This window comes from Danio rerio, chromosome 15, assembly GCF_052040795.2.
Source record: "Danio rerio strain M-AB ecotype USA chromosome 15, GRCz13ab, whole genome shotgun sequence".
Classification (NCBI taxonomy): Eukaryota; Metazoa; Chordata; class Actinopteri; order Cypriniformes; family Danionidae; genus Danio; species Danio rerio.
In genome coordinates, this window is record NC_141035.1 from 45,666,483 (window position 1) to 45,687,500 (window position 21,018).

Genomic DNA, 21,018 nt, shown 5'->3' on the forward strand with positions numbered 1-21,018 from the left:
GCTCTTTTATTATCAGGTACTCTACTGTCATCATCAGATGCTTTTTTGTCATCGGATGGTCTACTGTCACATTATAAGATGCTCTTTTATTATCAGACACTACTCTCTTCATCAGATGCTTTTTCATTATCAGATGCTCTGCTGTCATCATCAGATGCTATTTTATCATCAGATGCTCTAGTCACATTATCAGATGCTCATTTATTATCAGATGCTCTAGTGTCACATTTTCAGATACTTTTTAGTTATCAGATGCTCTGTTGTTACATTATCAGATGCTCTGTAATTATCAGACACTACTGTCATCATCAGATGCTCTTTTATTATGAGATGCTAATTTATTATCAGACGCTCTACTGTCATCAAATGTTCTGTAATGATCAGACCAACGTCTCACACCAGTTCATTTGATTTAGCCAATAAACTGACATAAAATAAAATAGTTATGTTTCCTCATGATATCGGGCTGGATCAGACACTCTTTTATCATCAGACACTCATCTGACACACACTGTCATCAGACAACAGCTCTACTGTTGTCATCAGATGCTCTTTTATTATTAAATGCTTTATTGTCATCATCAGACTAATTTTATTATCAGACACTCTACTGTCACATTATCAGATGTTCTTTTTTTATCAGATGCCCTACTCTCATCTAGTGCTCTACTGTCACCAGACACTCTATCCTGATCAGACCAACAAAATCTCATGACAGTTCATCTGAATTAGTCAATAAACTGACATAACGTAAAATAGTTGCGTTTCCTCGTGAGATCGGGCTGGATCAGACAATCTTTTATTATCAGTCACTCTACTATCATCAACAGAATCTCTTTTATCAATAGAAACATTACTGTCACTTTATCAGATTCATTTTTATCATCAGACACTCTACTGTCATCATCAGATGCTTTTTATTATCAGATACTCTACTGTTATCATTAGATGCTCGACTGTAATCAGACACTGTTTTATCCTTAGATCTTATTTTGTCTATAGATGCTCTTTTGTCATCAGACACTTTTAATAATCAGACACTGTACCATTGTCATCAGATGCTGATTTGTCGTCACACACTCTTTTATAATCAGATGCTTCTTAATAATCAGATGCTGTACTGTCATTGTGAGATGCACTTTTGCACTTTTTTAAACTGGCATAACATAAAATAGTTACATTTTCTCATGAGATTGGGCTGGATCAGACACTCTTTTATTATCAGACCCTCTACTATCATCATTTGATGCTCTTTTATCATCAGATGTTCTACTGTCATCATCAGATACTTTTTATTATTAGATATTTTACTGTCATCGACAGATGCTCAACTGTAATCAGACACTCTTTTATACTTAAATCCTCTTTTGTCTTTAGATGCCTTTTTTTGTCATCAGACACACGTTTATAATCAGAAGCTTTTAATAATCAGACACTGTACTGTTATCACCAGATGCTTTTTTATCATCAGACACTCTTTTATAATCAGATGTTCTTTATTAATTAGACACTGTACTTATATCACCAGATGCTTTTTTATCATTAGACACTCTTTTATTATCAGATGCTCTTTAATAATCAGACACTGTTCTGGTATCACCAGATGCTCTTTTGTTATAAGACACTTTTTATAATCAGATGCTCTTTAATAATCAGACACTGTACTATTACCACCAGACGCTCTTTTGTCATCAGACACTGATTTGTCATCACACACTGTACTGTTCTCACCAGATGCTCTTTTATAATCAGATGCTCCTTAATATTCAGACACTGTACGGTCATTATGAGATGCTCTTTTTTCATCAGATTTGGTTATCATCAGATGCTCTTTTATCGTCAGATGCTCTACTGTCATCAGACACTCTTATAATCAGATCCTCCTTAATAATTAGACACTATCATCAGACACACTTTCATTATCAGACACTATCATCAGACATTCTTTCTTTGTCAGACACTATCATCAACTGCTCTTTTATCAACAGATGCTCTACAGTCATCAGACGCTCTTGTCATCACACAATCTTTTATAATCAGACACTCTTTCATCATCAGCCACTCTTTTATTCTTAGATGCTTTTTTGTCATCAGACACTTTTTTTATCAGATGCTCTACTGTCACCTAACACTCTCCTGTAATCAGACACGTTTGTCATCATCAGATGTTTTTTTGTTTTTGTTTTCAGGCACTCTTTTATAATCAGACACCGTACTGTCATCAGACGCTGTTGTTATCAGATGCTCATTGTTATTAGGTGCTCTTTCATCTTAGCTTTTTTGTCATTAGTTGTCCTTTATTTTATTCATTCTTCTATCCTTAAATGCTCTTCCATAATCAGACACTTTAAGCACTTTTAAAGCATCCGATGCAACTTTAACAGCAAAGCCACCATCGGTAAATCCTCTAATCGAATTGAGGGAGCGATTAAGCATCTGTTCACTCTCCGAGAGCGAATCTATTGCCTTCTTGTGTTTCCGTGTTTGTGTGTGTGCGTGTGTGTGCCTTAATTGTTCATAAATTACATTTTTAGTGGCAATGTAAAAATAAGTGTCAGATTAATTCGTAGAGACTCTGTGTGTGTGTTATCTATTTTGATTTTAATTGAGGACGGCAGACAGTGTAATTCTCTGTGTGGATACGATCCTCCTAAGAATTAATGAAAGAACATCAAGGCTTTTCCCAGAAGCTGCAGCAGAATCAGAGAAAACGGCTTCCTATTTAAATGACCTGAAATAAAGCCAGGACATGGTCACTAGAGGCGGTAGCTGCATGTTCTTGGTGTTTTGTAAACACTGCAATGGCTGCCAAATCAAACGACTGACTGAGTATCCAAACAGTTCAGCAAAGAAACCAATCCTGTGGGCTTCAAGCATGTAGAATCCCGTTGGAGCCTGCAATAAGGATGTGATGGCACACACACTCCAGGGCTTGTGTGTTTGATTGAATTTAATTCAAATGTTAAAATAACTATTTTTAATTCAATTTAATTCACCTTTATTTCTATAGCTCTTTTATAATGTTGATTGTCAAAGCATCTTCACATAGAAGATCATGGTAAATTGAAACAGTGTAGTTCAGTTTCCAGAGTTTAAAGGGTCACGAAACACCAAAACACATTTTTTGAGCTGTTGACAGTCGTATATGTGTCCCACACTGCTAAAAACACTATTAGGGCACCTATATTTCACTAAAAAGTGTAAATTGGTTGTTTTTTTGCGTTATTTTAAGCAAATTCGTACTTCCGGTTTGAAACTAATTTTTGAAGCTGCGTCACGGTCATGACATAATAGCGTGTATTCCAGCGTGCAGACTGGACGTCTGTGCACGAGTGTGTCTTATTACGTCTGACAGTGTGTTGCATTAATGCATGAGTAAAGCTTGGTTCAAACCAATCAGTGCGCTCTATTGTGCAACTTCATTAATATTTATTACTGTCACCGTGTTTACACGACAGAGACGCCACGTTGTGTTGGCAAAACAAGCGTGAAGTGTTGCTTTTATAGTTTGCTGTCGTTAAGTTTTGTTTTCATTTTCTCTCTGTGAGAGCTCATCTGGATCACGTGTGGATTAACAGTGTACGCGACACTCGACAACAATAACTTACGTGTCTAAGGAGGATTATTGTTTACCTGAGAGCTGTTCTCATCTGCAAACGCTGAGATCCGGATTCGCTTGTAGTCTCCTCTTAATAAAGACGCGGCTCTAGTTGCTGGTGATTGTCCTGTCTCTACAGATTTGGTAAGTGAGCGACCAGTGCTCTTTGTTTATTCAGTTTGTTTGTATCGAACTAAGTTAACTATTGCACCGAGTGTAAACATGTTAGCACCACAACCAAACTTTAACCTCGTGTAGGGTTTTTACCGCATTTTGTGACCGGAATAACACACGCGGCTTTCTGACACTACCTGCCGTGTGCATCTAAGTTTCCAGGAAATGTGGAGGTTTTTTTTCTCTCATTCGCCGTGCGGTATCAAACATTGCATGAAAAATACACGCTTAGAGCAGTTCCTCCAATCAAATATCTCGTTTGTCGCGAGGCATGAATGAATTCCCTGAATGAAAGAGCCAAACTGCAGTTAAAGTCCAGCTTTTAATAATTTGGCAAATAATTCGACTACAGATGTCCATGTTGGTTAAACACCATCACTTTCTCCTGTTTGTTTATTTCGACTCTGAAACTCGCGCGTGCCCAAATAGACACTCCCACACCCTCCCACTTTAGTTCCTCCAACAATCCCCCTTAAACAGAGCTGGACACGCCCACTTTTCTGACTTTTTCCAAAGTAGAGGTGTGAAAACACCCTGCTGAAACGAGGGGGTTTCATGGCCCTTTAAGTTCAGCTCAGTTCAGTGTGGTTTAATAATCACTACTGAGAGTCCAAACACTGAAGAGTCCATCGATGCACAGCTCTACAGAAAAACTTCACCAATTGGCGAAAGTGAAGAATTAAAAAACCTCGAGAGAAACCAAGCTCAGTTGGGCACGACCATTTCTCCTATGGTTAGAAGATATAGAACATTAGAAGTTGATTATATTCACACACTGCTGCCACACAACTGTGTTTAAACCCCCTATAAAAGTGATTTTTGCATAATAGGTCCCCTTTAATTCTTTCCACTATGCAAATTTCACTAACATTACATGCATATGCTTGTGTATAATGAAAAAAAAAAAAACACAATTTAGCAAGACCTGAGTGATTAATGCACTAAAAAGGAGAAATAAATTGAAAAACATGTAAAAAGCCATGCCGTTATTTTCTATTTTTGAGCATATAAATGTAGCTTGGAAGTAAACAGGTTTAAAATGCAATGCTTTAAAAGTGTTTACTCCCTTCCATTCCTCAAAACTGACTCCTACAGCGATAATGAGATGCTGTTAAAGTGTTGTGTTCCTCGAAAGGTCACATCAGGATACAAGTCCAGATTCAGCGACGTAAAATGTCACAGTGCGTTTTTAAAGCGCGCAGTAAATGTGTGCCGACATGCTCAGTGATGCACGCCGCGCTTGTAGCTTTCATTTGGACAGCAGCCCTGATATCTGAGGGCAGGAATGAGATAAAAAAAAACACATCTCAAATGGAGGCTTCAAGGAACAGTTTTGATTAAATGTGTATTATGTCAACATGTGTAATGTGTAAGTAATATTGATCATAACACTTATGAATAATTGCGCACTTTAAAATTCGCGCTGGTACATACATGCTAGGATTTTTCTGTTTGATTATTTTATTTTATATACTAATTGGGAAAAGATTATTTGTGATTAATTGCATCCAAAATAAGTATGTTTAGACATAAATATGAGTGTATTTTTTACACTCGCCGGCCACTTTATTAGGTACACCTTACTATTACCGGGTTAGACCCACTTTTGCCTTCAGAACTGCCTTAATCCTTGATTGCATAGATTCAACAAGGTACTGGAAATATTCCTCAGAGATTCTGCTCCATATTGACATGATAGCATCACACAGTTGCTACCGATTTGACGGCTGCACATCCATGATGCAAATCTCCCATTCCACCACATCCCAAAGGTGCTCTATTGGATTGAGATCCAGTGACTGTGGAGGCTATTTGAGTACAGTGAACTCATTGTCATGTTCAAGAAACCAGTCTGAGATGGTTCACGCTTTATGACATGGTGTGTGCTCCTGCTGGAAGTAGCCATCAGAAGATGGGCACACCGTGGTCATAAAGGGATGGACATGTTCAACAATACTCAGGTAGGCTGTGGCATTGATATGTTGCTCAATTGGTACTAATGGGCCCAAAGTGTGCCAATAAAATATCCCCAACACCATTACACCACCACTAGCCGCCTGAATCGTTGATACAAGCAAGGATGGGTCCATGCTTTCCTGTTTTTGATGCCAAATTCTGACCCTTCGATCTGAATGTCGCAGCAGAAATCGAGACTCATCAGACCAGGCAAAAGATAGGAACAGTTTCCAACAGATTGGAAAAATCCAGTCTTCTATTGTCCAATTTTGGTGAGCCTGTATGAATTGTAGCCTCATTTTCCTGTTCTTAGTTGACAGGAGTGGCACTCGGTGTGGTCTTCTGTTGCTGTAGCCCATCCGCTTCATGGTTGGAAGTGTTTTGTGTTCAGAGATGCTCTTCTGCAGACCTCTGTTGTAACGAGTGCTTATTTGAGTTACTGTTGCCTTTCTATCAGTTGGAACCAGTCTGGCCACTCTCCTCTGACCTCTGGCATCAACAAGGCATTTGTGATGAGTGTAAAATTATTATTTATATTTGATACACATAGTGATACACCCAGACTATAACCAAGGAGAGTCGGGGTACAATAGAGTTGAGGATCCAATATGCAGTTTATTAGAGAAAGGTCAGCCATGCAATAGTCAAACAGGAACAAACGGTATCATGAAGGTAATCTAGACATGTAGTTGAGGGCACAGGCAAAGCAATTGATACAGGCAGCAAAACAACATAAACGAGGAAACAAGGCAAGGATCAAACACGGAAAATCTAGACTAGAAGAAAACTTCGCAGTGTTACAGCAAACAAGACACATGCCATGTAATCAGTCCTTGATGAGCTTTCAGCTGTGTGTGTGCAATCACAAGTAATCTGAAACTGGTGTGTGTGAGGTGCATGATGGGAGTTGTAGTTAATTTCTGTGGCAGATGTGTAGTTTGGGTGATGAATCTTCTCCAGTGATTTGAAAGGGTTAGACCACTGGTGATCGTAATGCAGAGATAAGAAAATTATGTAAATCAATTTTGTTACATATATATTTCAATTTATATTTAATATGTATCATATACATATATATTTGATATCTAAATTAAATACTCAAATATGTGCATGCATGTGTGTATTTATTTATGCATAATAAATACACACCATACACACCTTAATAAATATACACTTAACAAACTTTTATTTTGGATGTGATTACATTTTTGCCTAGCATATTTTAATTTAATTTTTTTTTTAATTTTTAATTTTACTATATATATATATATATATATATATATATATATATATATATATATATATATATATATATATATATATATATATATATATATATTTAATTAATTAATTTATTAATTAATCTATTTATTTATTTATATATATATATATATATATATATTTATTTTTTATATATATTTCTATTTTTTTTAATTTATATATATATATAATTATTATTATTATTATTATATTTATTTATTTATTTTTTCTGTAATAACCATATGGTAACCCTGGATTGATGTGTAGATCTTTAGATGTTCTTTATAAAATAAAATGACCATTAATAAATTATAACAAGATTGCCTTCTGGGTCGCTGATTCAAGCATTTCTTTGTTAAGTTTGCATGTTTTCCCCGTGTTGGCGTGGGTTTTCTTCTTCTTTTCCAGTTTGCTCCGTTTTCCCCCCACAGTTTTTAACACATGAACTATACAGTAGGTGTATTGGATAAGCTAAATTGGCCGAACTCGAATGCAAGAGTTTATGGGTGTTTCCCAGTACTGGGTTGTGGTAGGAAGGGCATCCGCTACATAAAACGCATGCTGAATATGATGGTGGTTCATTCTGCTGTGGCAACCCCTGATTAATGAAGCGACTAAGCCAAAGGAAAATGAATGAATGAATGAAGATTGCCTTCTGCAAGCATGTGCTAAAAATACAGAAGTATTCCGCATTACAGGAATATGCATCAGTGCAAAGCATGTCTGCTAATGTACAAGACACCAAATGGAATGATAATGGGAACTATTTAAACGGAAGATCTTCTGCAGAATGTTTTCAGGCTAAATTTAATAGTCAGCGAGTCTGTAATGTCTCTAGACAGTGAGATTTGGGCCATTAAAAGAAACAGGCCTCAAGTTTCTCATTTCTACACATATTTATCAGAAGGACTGGAGGTCAGCGGCTGAAAAGAGGCATGGCGGAGTGTTTCCGGAAAGCATTTTGCTGAGATAAAGGCCTGTGTTTATCCTCGCTGTGGGTTAAGTGTTCAATCAGTGCTGGTTTGAATAGTTGCACATGACGCGCTTATGTAAGAGTCAACTTCTGCTGGAGAATAGCCTGAAAAGAAATGCTGCTGCATCAGTGTGGTCATGCATGCATATGTGTTTGCGCGCGTGCGTGCGTGTGTGTGTGTGTGTGTGTTGTCAGTGCGCACTGGATTTGGCATGTGAGTGCACTTGCTGAAACAGCTAAATGGATGAATCACTGAGCACGTGGGAATGTTTGTATGTGTGACAGAAGAGAGAGAGAGAGAGAGAGAGAGAGAGAAAGAGAAAGAGAGATCATCATCATGGTGAATCTCATAAAAAGCATATCTAGGTCTGGATTTTAAACTCTGTGTTTTCATTAAAACCTGCAAAAAACACTAGAAAATTGTATTTTTTGCTGACTTATACTTGCATGATTCCAGATGTTTGGAGGAATGTTCAATCCAGAGAAATAAGCAGATTTATAGGTGCAGTGTGTAAGATTGACACCCAGTGGTTGAAGTAGGTAATGCGCTCCTAATTCGAAACACTTTTTTACTCGTCCCCAGTTTTAGTCCTAACCATCATCTGAAATCTCCATTTTAAAAACAACTTCTTTTATCATTGATTACCATTGTGTGTGTGAATAGGAGAGTGTATGGGTGTTTCCCAGTACTGGGTTGCAGGAACAGAAGCAAACGCACAAAAACTTTGCGTACGCCAGGTAACACTCACGTTTGGATTTACTAACGATGAAATGAACGTAAGAATGTGCGTTGGTTCATGCCAACTTCATGTCTGGCGTACGTGCATTTCTTGTGTGTGTTTGTTTTATTTCCATTGGCGACTCCTAGAGGCAGTTTAGTTAAATTGCACACTACAAAGTACGTACATTTATAGCTTTATGCGTATGGAATGTTTTAGTATGAATTCAACTCAAGTCTTTGTACATGACGCCCCTGGTGCGTAAAACATATGCTGGAATAGTTGTCAGTTCATTCTGCTGCGATGAACGAATGAATAAGTAAATATTCAATAAAACCAGTTAGTGATAATTGATGTACTGTATGTCCATATTTAATAATTCAGTAAATTGTGATAATAAAAACGCACAATACCATGAATATTCATTTATTATTTTAACTTTCAGATGCTTTGAGAATCTTCTTGTCATTTATATTTGTTTGATAGTGATATCATTTTTCAAGACGAGGCTTTTTCAGTCTTTCAACCTTAATTATAATTAAAATTGATGCTTTTTAGTTTATGCATTTTTAGTCAAATGTAATTTTTTTTTCTTTATGAGAATCACTCAATCATTTGCTTGCAGTCCAGTATACTATTTCTTAATGTAAACCAAATCCATAATTAATGTGAAGTGTAAAAAACTAAATTTGCAGATTATCCTCCAGGTGGAATTTTGACCCAGAAAGGTTTGTAAGCAGGTTTGGGTGACTTTCACCAAGATCTTTTGCTCTGTCTTTGCGTTCTGTAGCTGACTTTCTGACTGTCCTTCACTCGTTTCTGCTCCATTTCTCTGAGCTGGATCTTTCCTTTATTGGCCCTTCAGTCACTATGGAAACGTCCTGCTCGTTTGTCGAATGTATATGAGCTGGACCCCAAAACCAAATCCAAACATTTCATTGATTTTAAATCTATGTGTGTGTATTGTCCATATTTGTTATGTATACAGTTGAAGTCAGAATTATTAGCCCCCCTGAATTATAAGCCCTTCTGTTTATTTTCCCCCCAATTTCCGTTTAACAGAGAAGATTTTTTTAACACATTTCTAAACATAATAGTTTTAATAACTAGTTTCTTATAATTGATTTATTTTATCTTTGTCATGATGACAGTAAATAATATTTTACTAGATACTTTTCACTTCTATACAGCTTATAGTGACATTTAAAGGCTTAACTAGGTTAATTAGGTTAACTAGGCAGGTTAGGGTAATTAGGAAAGTTATTGTATAACGATGGTTTGTTCTGTAGACTATCGAAAAAAATATAGCTTAATGGGGCTAATAATAATTACCTTAAAATGGTGTTTAAAAAATTAAAAACTGCTTTTATTCTAGCAGAAATAAAACAAATAAGACTTTCTCCAGAAGAAAAAATATTATAAGACAAGCTGTGAAACTTTCCTTGTTCTGTTAAACATTAGTTGGGAAATATTTAATAAAGAAAAAAAAATTAAAAGGGCAGCAAATAATTCTGACTTTAACTGTGTATAATTTATAATAACAATAATTTATAACATATCTTTTTTACTTTTATATATAACGTAAAATATTGCATTCATGCATACACTCTAAAAATGATTGGTTGCCATAACCCAATGTTGGGTCAAATATGGACAAATTCGACCAATGTTGGTTTATTTTTTCATTTCAATTTAAATGACACTTTTTAATGCAATATTTGGGTTTGCCATGTTTTGCCCAGTGTTGTGCTACAATGCTAATCAAGCCAGCATTTTTATGTGAATATACATTCAGTTTGTATTTATATGTGCATATTAAATACACAAATTTATTATGTAAGCACAATTATTTTGTAAGGACATTTTGAAGGCAAGTGACAATGATTTCATAGTTTGTAATAGTGTGTATATAGTCTGTAAATACTTTGTAACTTTAAAAAAGCATTTTTAAAACAAAATACAAAAATTTATAAATTCTAAAACATTTTACTGATAACAAAAAAACAAGATAAATCCTGCTCTTTTTTGTAGCAATATTTAAAAAAAAATATTAATATAAAAGTGCTTAAAAGGCGACGCTTATTTCAATTATTAAAAACTTTTATTACTACTAATATTTAGTAATACAAATGACTAAATTACTAACTCAAATGTCTAAAACTTAATATTGAGATACACATAAATAAACAACTTATATGTGTTGAATTTAAGCAAACTAAATTAAATTTAGTAATGTTTAATTTAGGTGAAGCAGTAGCACAGTAGGTAGTGCGGTCGCCTCACAGCAAGAAGGTTGCTGGTTCGAGCCTCGGCTGGTCCAGTTGGCGTTTCTGTGTGGAGTTTGCATGTTCTCCCTGCGTTTGTGTGGGTTTCCTCAGGCTGGAAGGGCATCCGCTGGGTAAAACATATGCTGGATAAGTTGGCGGTTAATTCCTCTGTGGCGACCCCAGTTTAATAAAGGGACTACGCCGAAAAGAAAATGAAGGAATGGATAAATCTTTTATTTAATTTGTTTATTTAAATGAAGTATATGCACTTGTACTTTTAATTTCAGTCAGCCAGCCTCAGCGCTTCCGGTGAACCGATCTTGCCATTACAAAATCACCACGTTTAAGATCTGATTTCTTTAAAAATCTGTGCTCTTCATTGCCTCATTGATATTAGATATGAAGTTGGTCTCAGACACAAGAAGCACATGAGTCCGAGGCTCGAACCCGGGTCGCTAGTGTAGTAGTCCAGTGGTTTAACGATCAGCCACAGGGAGAGTTGGTGAACCCACTTGCTAAGGCACAAGGTCTAGTTCAAACAAAGGTGTTTATTAAGGAAATCCAAAATCATCAAGAAAAAGCCGCCAGGCAAAAACATAGGAACTTCAAAAGCTAAACAGTTAACAAACATAAAGTTCTCCGTAGAGCAACTGGAGCCAAAAAATACAAAAGGTAATAGCAAGAGGACTTACGGCAACAGCAGTAGCACATCAAACTCAAAAACCAAGTGACAAGTGAAGACAAGAGTCTAGAATATATAGGCTAGTCTAACAAGAAACAGCTGAACCAAATTAACACAAATGAACCACAAACAGAAACACTGGGGAAAATGGCGACATCTTGTGGAGAAAACAAACAATAGCTCAGAATATGACAATCTATTAACATTTTAAACATTTATTTTACCCCATTATTTTCAATGGAGTTTCTGTGCTAGTCTGCTGCTACTGACGATGTTAAAGTTTACTCAGTTAAAGTATCTCATTTTATACTTGAACAACTAAATGAATGCTTAAGTTTATTTAACTGATTGTATTTTAATTACATTGTGATGTCTGTGCTGTAAAAAGAACATTATAGAATTGAAAACAGTCACATTAACCTTTCACCAGAAGTGAAAATTAAATGAAATTTAGAAGTGAAATTAAATGATTTGTTTATGAGTTGTTTACATTTTAGGACTTTTTATTTAAAAAACAAAAAAAAAAGTTTTATCTACAAAGTTGAACTCTAGCTTGGCTCTATAAGGTTCTTTCTGTTAGCCAATCAGCATTTTTAATGCTTGCTCGAGGACCAATCAGGATCAGCTTTCTTTGTCATTTAGCCGGACTGCTCCATTGACAGTCGACGAAAGAATGCCGTACCACACAAAATTGAGATGTATATAAATTTGATGATTTAAAAGCATTTCTCAACATTGAGATCCATTTGATTTATTTTCTTTTTCGCTTAGTACCTTTATTAATCTGGGGTCGCCACAGCGGAATGAACCGCCAACTTATCCAGCACACGTTTTACGCAGCGGATGCTCTTCCAGCTGCAACCCATCACTGGGAAACACCCATACACACTCAATTATTATTATTATTATTAGTCATGGGGAATATAATTCAATAAATTTAACTCAAAAATTCATATTAAGCATAAAATCTAATAAACATTAACATATTAATTAAATAAAGTTAACAGCTGCATTGAAAAAAAATATTTAGCACAGCCTTGTATTCTTAATTTGAACAAGAAAAAATATTCAATCAAATATTTTTTGATTGAATTGCTTAAAAAAGTGATATTTCAGTGAATGATCTGCCAAATAGAACCTTATAATTCCAAGAAGGTTTCAGAATTAGAAGGTTCTATCTGCATTTACCCTGTTTTTTTACTCTAATTTGCAAATGTAAGAGAACTTTGATAATTTACATTTAGAGAAAACTCAGGGTCTCTGTCATGGTAATGTATGAAAGAAAACTGTTATACATGTATTGTTTGCTATATGGAATGCAAAAACTTTGAAGCTCAATATCTCAAAATAATTTATAACGCAGACAGAACCTTATAATTCCAAGGTGATGATGTGTTTGCTTAAATTCAGCTGAATAAATAGTTTACAACCACTTAACTTGAAGTAAATCCAAGCAATCATCTTTAAGTCTTTTTTTTCATAATTGAAAATCACAGCCTAATTATTCCTTTAAATCTCTGAGTTTGTATAAAGTTTATTCTTCTGCCTCATTTACCTGGGGCATCCTTTTAAAATTGATTTGTTGTTATTTTATCTCAAATGGATTGCGTTGAGTTTTTCATGTTTCATCGTCTGTCTCTCCATCTTCTCATGCCTCCGTCTGGCCTGTGATCTCCAAAGCGTCTGTTTTGTTCCTCCTTTAATGTGGCGCTCTGAAAGAAACATGAGTTGAGTGCAGGTTTGGGTCCCTGCGGCGGCTCTGCAGCAGAAACAAACACGATTTATTTGAGCTCAGACTGTATGATGACTCTGGATGGCAGGCGTTTGCTTCTGTTCCTGCGGTCGTGACGATGTCGCACGTTGGGAGAAAGACAGATGTGTGTTAATGAGGGGAAACGATGGGTAACCCACTAACCTCAGTGCAACCCGTCACTGAGTGAAACAGCGCACAAAAAGCGCTCTGTGGGACTGTTTAGTATTCAGAGAGAGAGCTTGTTTAGGACACAGAGCTGCTCTGTCATGGAAAAAAAAGACCATTTAGAAAGAAACAATAGAAAAGCAGAAGAAGAAAGAGTGTTTAGATAGTGTGTGTGTGTGTGTGTGTGTGTGTGTGTGTGTGTGTGTGTGTGTGTGTGTGTGTGTGTGTGTGTGCGTGCTGAATTTAGAGAAATATGAGTGTGTGTCATTCTTTAATTTTCATTCTAGTTAGTCTCTGATTTATCAGGGTTCTCCACAGCGGAATGAACCGCCAACTATTCCAGCAAATGTTTTACACAATAGATGCCCTTCCAGCCACTACCCAGTACTGAGAAACACTTGTACACTCTTACATTCACACACACACTCATACACTACGGTCAATTTAGCTTATGCAAAACACCTTCAGCGCATGTGTTTGGGCTTTGGGAGAAACCGGAGCACCCGGAGGAAACCCACGCCAACAAAGGGAGAACATGCAAACTCCACACAAAAATGCCAGCTGGCCCAGCCAGGATTCGAACCAGCAACCTTCTTGCTGTGAGACAACAGTGCTAACCACTGAGCCACCGTGCCGCCTGACAGAAGAAATATCATTCAGAAAATCTGAAAATAAATGCTAAATAAATAAGTTAAAACATTGTAAGTCAAAATGTATAATGAGGAGAAATATTAATGTAAAATTATACTCACTAAAAACATTCGTGCTGCGTTAATTTTTTAGTTTAATCAATTAAAAAATTCTATTTATCTCAACTTACATCATTTAAACTGATTAAAAATTCATCATTCTTTTTCTTTTCGGTTTAGTCGCTTTATTAATCAGGGGTCACCACTGCGGAATGAACCGCCAACTTATCTAGCATATGTTTTATGCAGCTGCAACCCATCACTAGGAAACATCCATACACACTCATTTACACACAAACACTCATACACTACAGCCTATTTAGCCTACCCAATTCACCTACAGCGCATGTTTTTGTACCTGTGGGGGAAACCGGAGCACCTGAAGTAAACCCACACCAACACGGGGAAAACATGCAAACTCCACACAGAAACGGCAACTGACCCAGAGCCGAGGCTCAAACCAGTGACTTTCCTGCTGTGAATGTATAAATGTAAAATATTAGATTGAACGCTGATTAACTTAATAAAGTAAATTAAAGCAACATGAAAAAATTTGTTGTGATGATTTGTTTTTGTCATCACAGTTTTTACAGGGCATAAAAAGTATGTTAAAACTTCGATTAATTTGAGTTTTGTCAAACTATTTATATAATTTTTTTTATTAAAAAAACTGCAAGTGAAAAAAAGATGTGTGAGATCTTAAATGGTGCTCAGTTTGTATGCAAAAATATATAATAATAGTAATAATAATAATAATAATAATAATAATAATAATAATAATAAATCAAATCTCTCAGCAATAATTTTACTTGTTCCATTTGCATTACTTAAATATATATAATTACAGTTGAAGTCAGAATTATTAACCCCCCTATTTTTTTCCCCCTAATTTCTGTCATGGAGAGATTTTTTTAACACATTTATAAACATAATAGTTTTAATAATTCATTTCTAATAACTGATTTATTTTATCTTTATCATGATGACAGTAAATAATATTTGACTAGATATTTTTCAAAACACTTCTATACAGCTTAAAGTGACATTTCAAGGCTTAACTAGGTTAAGTAGGCAGGTTAGGGTAAATAGGCAAGTTCTTGTATAACGATGGTTTGTTCTGTAGACTATCAAAAAAAATATACATAGCTTAAAGGGGCTAATAATTTTGACCTTAAAATGGCTTTAACAAAATAAAAACTGCTTTTATTCTAGCCAAAATAAAACAAAAAAGACTTTCTCTAGGAGAAAAAAAATTATCAGACATACTCTGAAAATTTCCTCGCTCTTATAACATTATTTGGGAAATATTTTTAAAAATAGGAATAATTCAAAGGAAGGCTAATAATTCTGACTTTAACTGTATATATTGCATAACATATGCTTCTTCCTATTCCTTTTAAAATATTTTTGTATTGAGTTGTATTATTTGCTTTGCCTAATAATTACAATTTTTATTCTTAAATTTTAATGTTTTTAAATTTTAATATATTTTACATTTTATTTAATTTAATTTTATGGTAATGCTTCAAGATAATCCTTTATTTAATGCATTTGCTCACATGAACAAAGGATTAGTAATACATTTATTACGGTATTTATTAATATTTGTTAATGTTATTTAGTAGCATTTAAGTTAAATGACGGTAGTTAATGTGCTGTAATTAATGTTAATATCAACAACTTTGGATTTTAAGAATGTTAATGTTGAACTATGATAATTAAATGACTTACAAGGTTATTCATACTTAGTTAATGTTACTAAATACATTAACTAACATTAACTAATGAACCAATATTCTAAAGTGACCTATTTTATTTTATTTTCATTTATTCATTTTCGTTTCCAAGACTTATCCAAAACTCCCAACTTATCTAGCACATGTTTTACGCAATGGATGCCCTTCCATCTGCAACCCAACACTGGGAAACACCCCCACACTCTTGCACACACAGTCATACACTACGGCAAATTAAGCTTATTCAATTCACCTGTACCGCATTTGTTTGGACTAGGGGGGAAACCGGAGCACCTGGAGGAAACCCATGCCAACACGGGGAGAACATGCAAATTTTTTATTTGCACATGTTTGAAATAAAGTGCGTCTAAAATCTGAGTAATACAAGATGTTGCAAGGTATGTTCTTGCATTCAAAGTTTTATGTGCTTGCGGCTTGTGTTTGCAATGCATGTGTGTGTGAAAGTGCAGCAAGCTTTTAGGGTATTTGAGCTAATGAAAGCCTCGTGTGCACAGATGTCCCTCTCTGAGACCTGCGGAGGCCGTAATCCTGCACCCTGGCAGCGTTTCCACTTTTATTTCATTGTCATTTGAGTTATCAACCCTATTCAGTGCACTATTGCTGAGCACCATCATAATCATCATCCGTAGGTTTTGTCCTTGTAACTGCATTTCACCTACGCAGCCTATTCTTCTACCAAGATTCCGCGTCTCGCATATTTCCTCATAATCACTTACTTGATTTACTCGGCTATAAAAGCGAGCCCGAGCTGCAGCCTGGAGTGGTTTATTATGGTTTCCGAAGCTTTGTGAGATTTGTTTTAGAGATGATCGCATTTTCATATGCAGTTCTGACTACATGTTAAAAACGCTGGCTTGTTTTAATACACTTTTGGGTCAGATGTTTACATTTATCCAAAGTGGCTTACAAGTGTGGATAAAAGAAGCACTTTGAACACTCAAACTCCACACAGAAATTCCTACTAACCCAGCCGGGACTCGAACCTGCTATCCACCAAGCCGCCGTGGCGCCCTAATTTCAAGTTTTCTGACTCATATTGAGGTTTGATTTGCGAATTTTTATTTTGTGAATTGAAGTTTCAGCTCAGTATTTTCAATAATGTGCAGCATGCACTGTAATCGAAACGAATACAACATACTTTAACTGTATTTATTACACGGCTGTCTGGAATACTTGATTCTAATTGGTCAGTCGTGATATTCCAAGGTATGTTATTTCTAGATAACAGCCGATGAATAACACGGGCTCATCCTGAAATTTTGAGTCACCTTGATATAATGTAGGTTAGTAATTGCTTTATTCAGCCAGGTTTGTTTCTGTCTGCTTTGCGTTTTTGACTGTTTGGCGCCATATCGTGTCTGAATATTGCGCAGGTTAGTGTATACTCCATCAGCTGTTTTCGTTTGTTAGCTTTGCATTTTGACTGTCTGGTGCCATCTTGTGTCTGAATAATGCACAGGTTAGTGTATATTCCATCAGCTGTTTTCGTTTCTGTCAGCTTTGTGTTTTTGACTGTTTGGCGCCATCTTGTGACTGAAAATGTGCAGATTAGTGAATACTCAATCAGCTGTTTTCATTTTTGTTAGCTTTACGGTTTTGACTGTTTGGCGCTATCTTGTGACTGAGTAATGCGCAGGTTAGTGTATACTCCATCAGCTGTTTTTGTTTTCTGTCAGCTTTGTGTTTTTGACTGTTTGGCGCCATCTTATGACTGAATAATGCGCAGGTTAGTGTATACTCCATCAGCTGTTTTAGTTTCTGTCAGCTTGACTGTTTGGCGCCATCTTGTGACTGAATAATGCGCAGGTTAGTGTATACTCCATCAGCTGTTTTAGTTTCTGTCAGCTTGACTGTTTGGCGCCATCTTGTGACTGAATAATGCACAGGTTAGTGTATACTCCATCAGCTGTTTTCGTTTCTGTCAGCTTTGTGTTTTTGACTGTTTGGCGCCATCTTGTGACTGAATAATGCGCAGGTTAGTGTATACTCCATCAGCTGTTTTCGTTTCTGTCAGCTTTGTGTTTTTGACTGTTTGGCGCCATCTTGTGACTAAATAAAGCGCAGGTTAGTGTATACTCCATCAGCTGTTTTAGTTTCTGTCAGCTTGACTGTTTGGCGCCATCTTGTGACTGAATAATGCACAGATTAGTGTATACTCCATCAGCTGTTTTAGTTTCTGTCAGCTTGACTGTTTGGCGACATCTTGTGACTGAATAATGCACAGGTTAGTGTATACTCCATCAGCTGTTTTCGTTTCTGTCAGCTTTGTGTTTTTGACGGTTTGGCGCCATCTTGTGACTGAATAATGCACAGGTTAGTGTATACTCCATCAGCTGTTTTAGTTTCTGTCAGCTTGACTGTTTGGCGCCATGTTGTGTCTGAATAATGCACAGATTAGTGTATACTCCATCAGCTGTTTTCATTCTGTCAGCTTTGCATTTAATTAAAGACTTAATAAACTATTGCAGCTCAGAACAATGTTTTGTCTCTAATTTCTGATGTTTTGTGGCAAGTAGTTGTGTAATAAGCGGGATCAAGTATATCCAGGACAGGATTTTATTTTTTATTTTTTTATTTTTTATTTTTTTTGCAAAATATAGCCCTTCAGTCATATACAACAGTTGTGTTCAACAGAGGAAAGAAACTAAAGTAGATTTTGAACTAGAAAAGAGTCGGTAAATAAATGATGACAGAATTTTAGATTTTAAAATAACTATCCCCTTAAGACAATCAAAATCAATTATGTTTTTATCATTTATTATTATTATTATTATTATTATTATTATTATTATTATTATTATTATTATTAATAATAATATTATTATTATTATTATTAACTATACACCTGTAGTTTTGATTATTTTTGTCTTTTTTTGACGTTTCTGGTCTTGTGTTTTCTCCTCAGGTCCACTTCTTCTTCATATCTTCTCTGAACTCTGAAACCCGTAGAGGAGTGAGATCATGGCCCGCTTTTCCTCTGTCTTTCTGAGTCTCGTCCTGCTCTTGTCTCTGCCCTGGTCCTGCTCTCCTGAATCTCAGAGGGAAGAGCCGTCCATCCAGCCCTCCATCATTCCGGAATATTCCACTGAGCCCTACAGTAACCTGACGGATGACGGCGCTGCGCTCAACAAGCCCTGCAGTGACCCAGTAGAGTGTAAACCTGGGATCCTCCTGCCGGTGTGGAAACCCGTCAATCCCGGTCTGGTGGAGCAGATCGTCCGTGCCATCATCTACTTCGTATCACTCATGTACATGTTTCTGGGAGTCTCCATCATCGCTGACAGATTCATGGCGTCTATTGAGGTCATCACATCACAGGTGAGGGCAAATACAGTAATAATCAGGATTTATAAATAGTTTCTTATTGAAAAAAACTGCATATGCTGGTTAGGTCGGTGTTAGTACATGCCTGCTGGTTTAAGCTGGTTTGTACTGGTTTAATTAGGTCCTTGCTGGTCATGTTCTGGTTCTTTAATATGGTTATTGCTGGTGGTAATGATCTGGTTTAATCTGGTTCCTGCTGGTCATGAGCTGGTTTAAGCTAATTCTTTGTTGAGGCATGAACTGGTTTAAGCTAGATCATACTAGTCATAAAATAATTTAGGCTGGTTCTTGTTGGTCAGGAGCTGGTTTAAGCTGCTTCATTGCTGGTCATGAACTGGTTCTTACTGGTCATGAGCTGGTTAAAGCTCGTTCTTGCTGGTCATGAGCTAATTTAATCTGGTTCTTGCTGGTCCTTAGCTGGTTTAAGTTGGTTGTTGCTGGATTATTGCTTGTCATGAACTAGTTTATGCTTGTTTTTGCTATTCATAAACTGGTTTAAGCTGGGTTTTGGGTTTCATGAGCTGGTTTAAGCTAGTTATTGCTGGTGATTAGCTGTTTTAAGCTGCTTCTTTGCTGGACATGAGCGGGTTTAAGATCGTCTTTGCTGGTCATGAGCTGAATTAAGCTGGTTCTGGCCATGATGAGGTGGTTTAAGTTGGTCCTCGGTGTTCCTGAGCTGGTCATCAGCTCGATCTTGCTGGTCATCAGCTGATTTAAGCAATTTTTTGCTGGTCATGAGCTGGTTTAAGCTGGTCCTTGCTGGTCGTGAGCTGGTTTAATATGGTTTTTGCTAGCCATAAGCGGGTTTAGGCTGGTTCTTGCTGGTCATGAGTTGGTTTAAGCTATTTTTTGCTAGTCTTGAGCTAATTTAAGCTGGTTCTTGCTGGTCATGAGCTGGTTTAAGATGGTTCTTGCTGGTCATGAGCTGGTTTAAGATGGTTCTTGCTGGCCATGAGCAGGTTTAAGCTGGTTCTTGCTGGTCATGAGCTGGTTTAAGCTGTTTTTGCTGGTCATGAACTAGTTAAAGAAGGTTCTTGCTGGCCATGAGCGGGTTTAAGCTGGTTCTTGCTGGTCATAAGTTGGTTTAAGTTGTTTTTTGCTGGTCATGAGCTGGTTTAAGCTGGTTCTTTCTGGCCATGAGCAGGTTTAGGCTGGTTCTTTCTGGTCATGATTTAGTTTAAGATGGTCTTTGCTGGTCATGAGCTGGATTAAACTGGTGCTTTGCTGGTCATAAGCTGGTTTAAGCTGATTCTTGCTGGTCATGAGCTGGTTTAAGCTGATTCTTGCTGGTCATGAGCTGGTTCTAGCTGGTTATTAACTTGTTTAAGCTGGTTCTTGCTGTCCATGAGCTGCTTCCTGCTGGTCATGACTCATGAGCTGGTTCTTGCTAGTCATAAACTAGTTTAACACTGGAACTACCAGATTTTTTAAACTATTAAATTTGATTTTTTTATGCAGTCTGAGGGTAATTGTTCAAATAAAACACAATTATTTCACGTTGTCGTTTTGTTTGAGATTTGGTTTCTATAAGCTTCTCCTTCTCAAAGAAGGAATCAGCAAAGAATGCTCTGACTGGCTGGCTGACTGTTAAGATTCACCAAACAACTCAATAAATAACTTCAACAGCCTTTAATTGCCAGCTTTAGTTTGCAAACTATTGCAAACAACTGCAAGCACAAGAATAATGGCATGGGTATTATA

The 21,018-nt window shown here is 36.4% G+C and overlaps 1 protein-coding gene across 4 annotated transcripts in view; it reads left to right on the forward strand.

Moving 5' to 3' along the window:
- Positions 1 to 21,018, forward strand: part of slc8a2b (solute carrier family 8 member 2b) — a 213,269-nt gene that overhangs the window by 130,466 nt on the left and 61,785 nt on the right. For all 4 annotated transcript variants that reach the window (XM_087283183.1, XM_087283184.1, XM_087283182.1 and 1 more), the window contains 1 exon segment: positions 18,899 to 19,311. In XM_087283183.1, coding sequence (XP_087139309.1) covers positions 18,955 to 19,311 — 357 coding nt within the window. In that variant the 5' untranslated portion in view covers positions 18,899 to 18,954.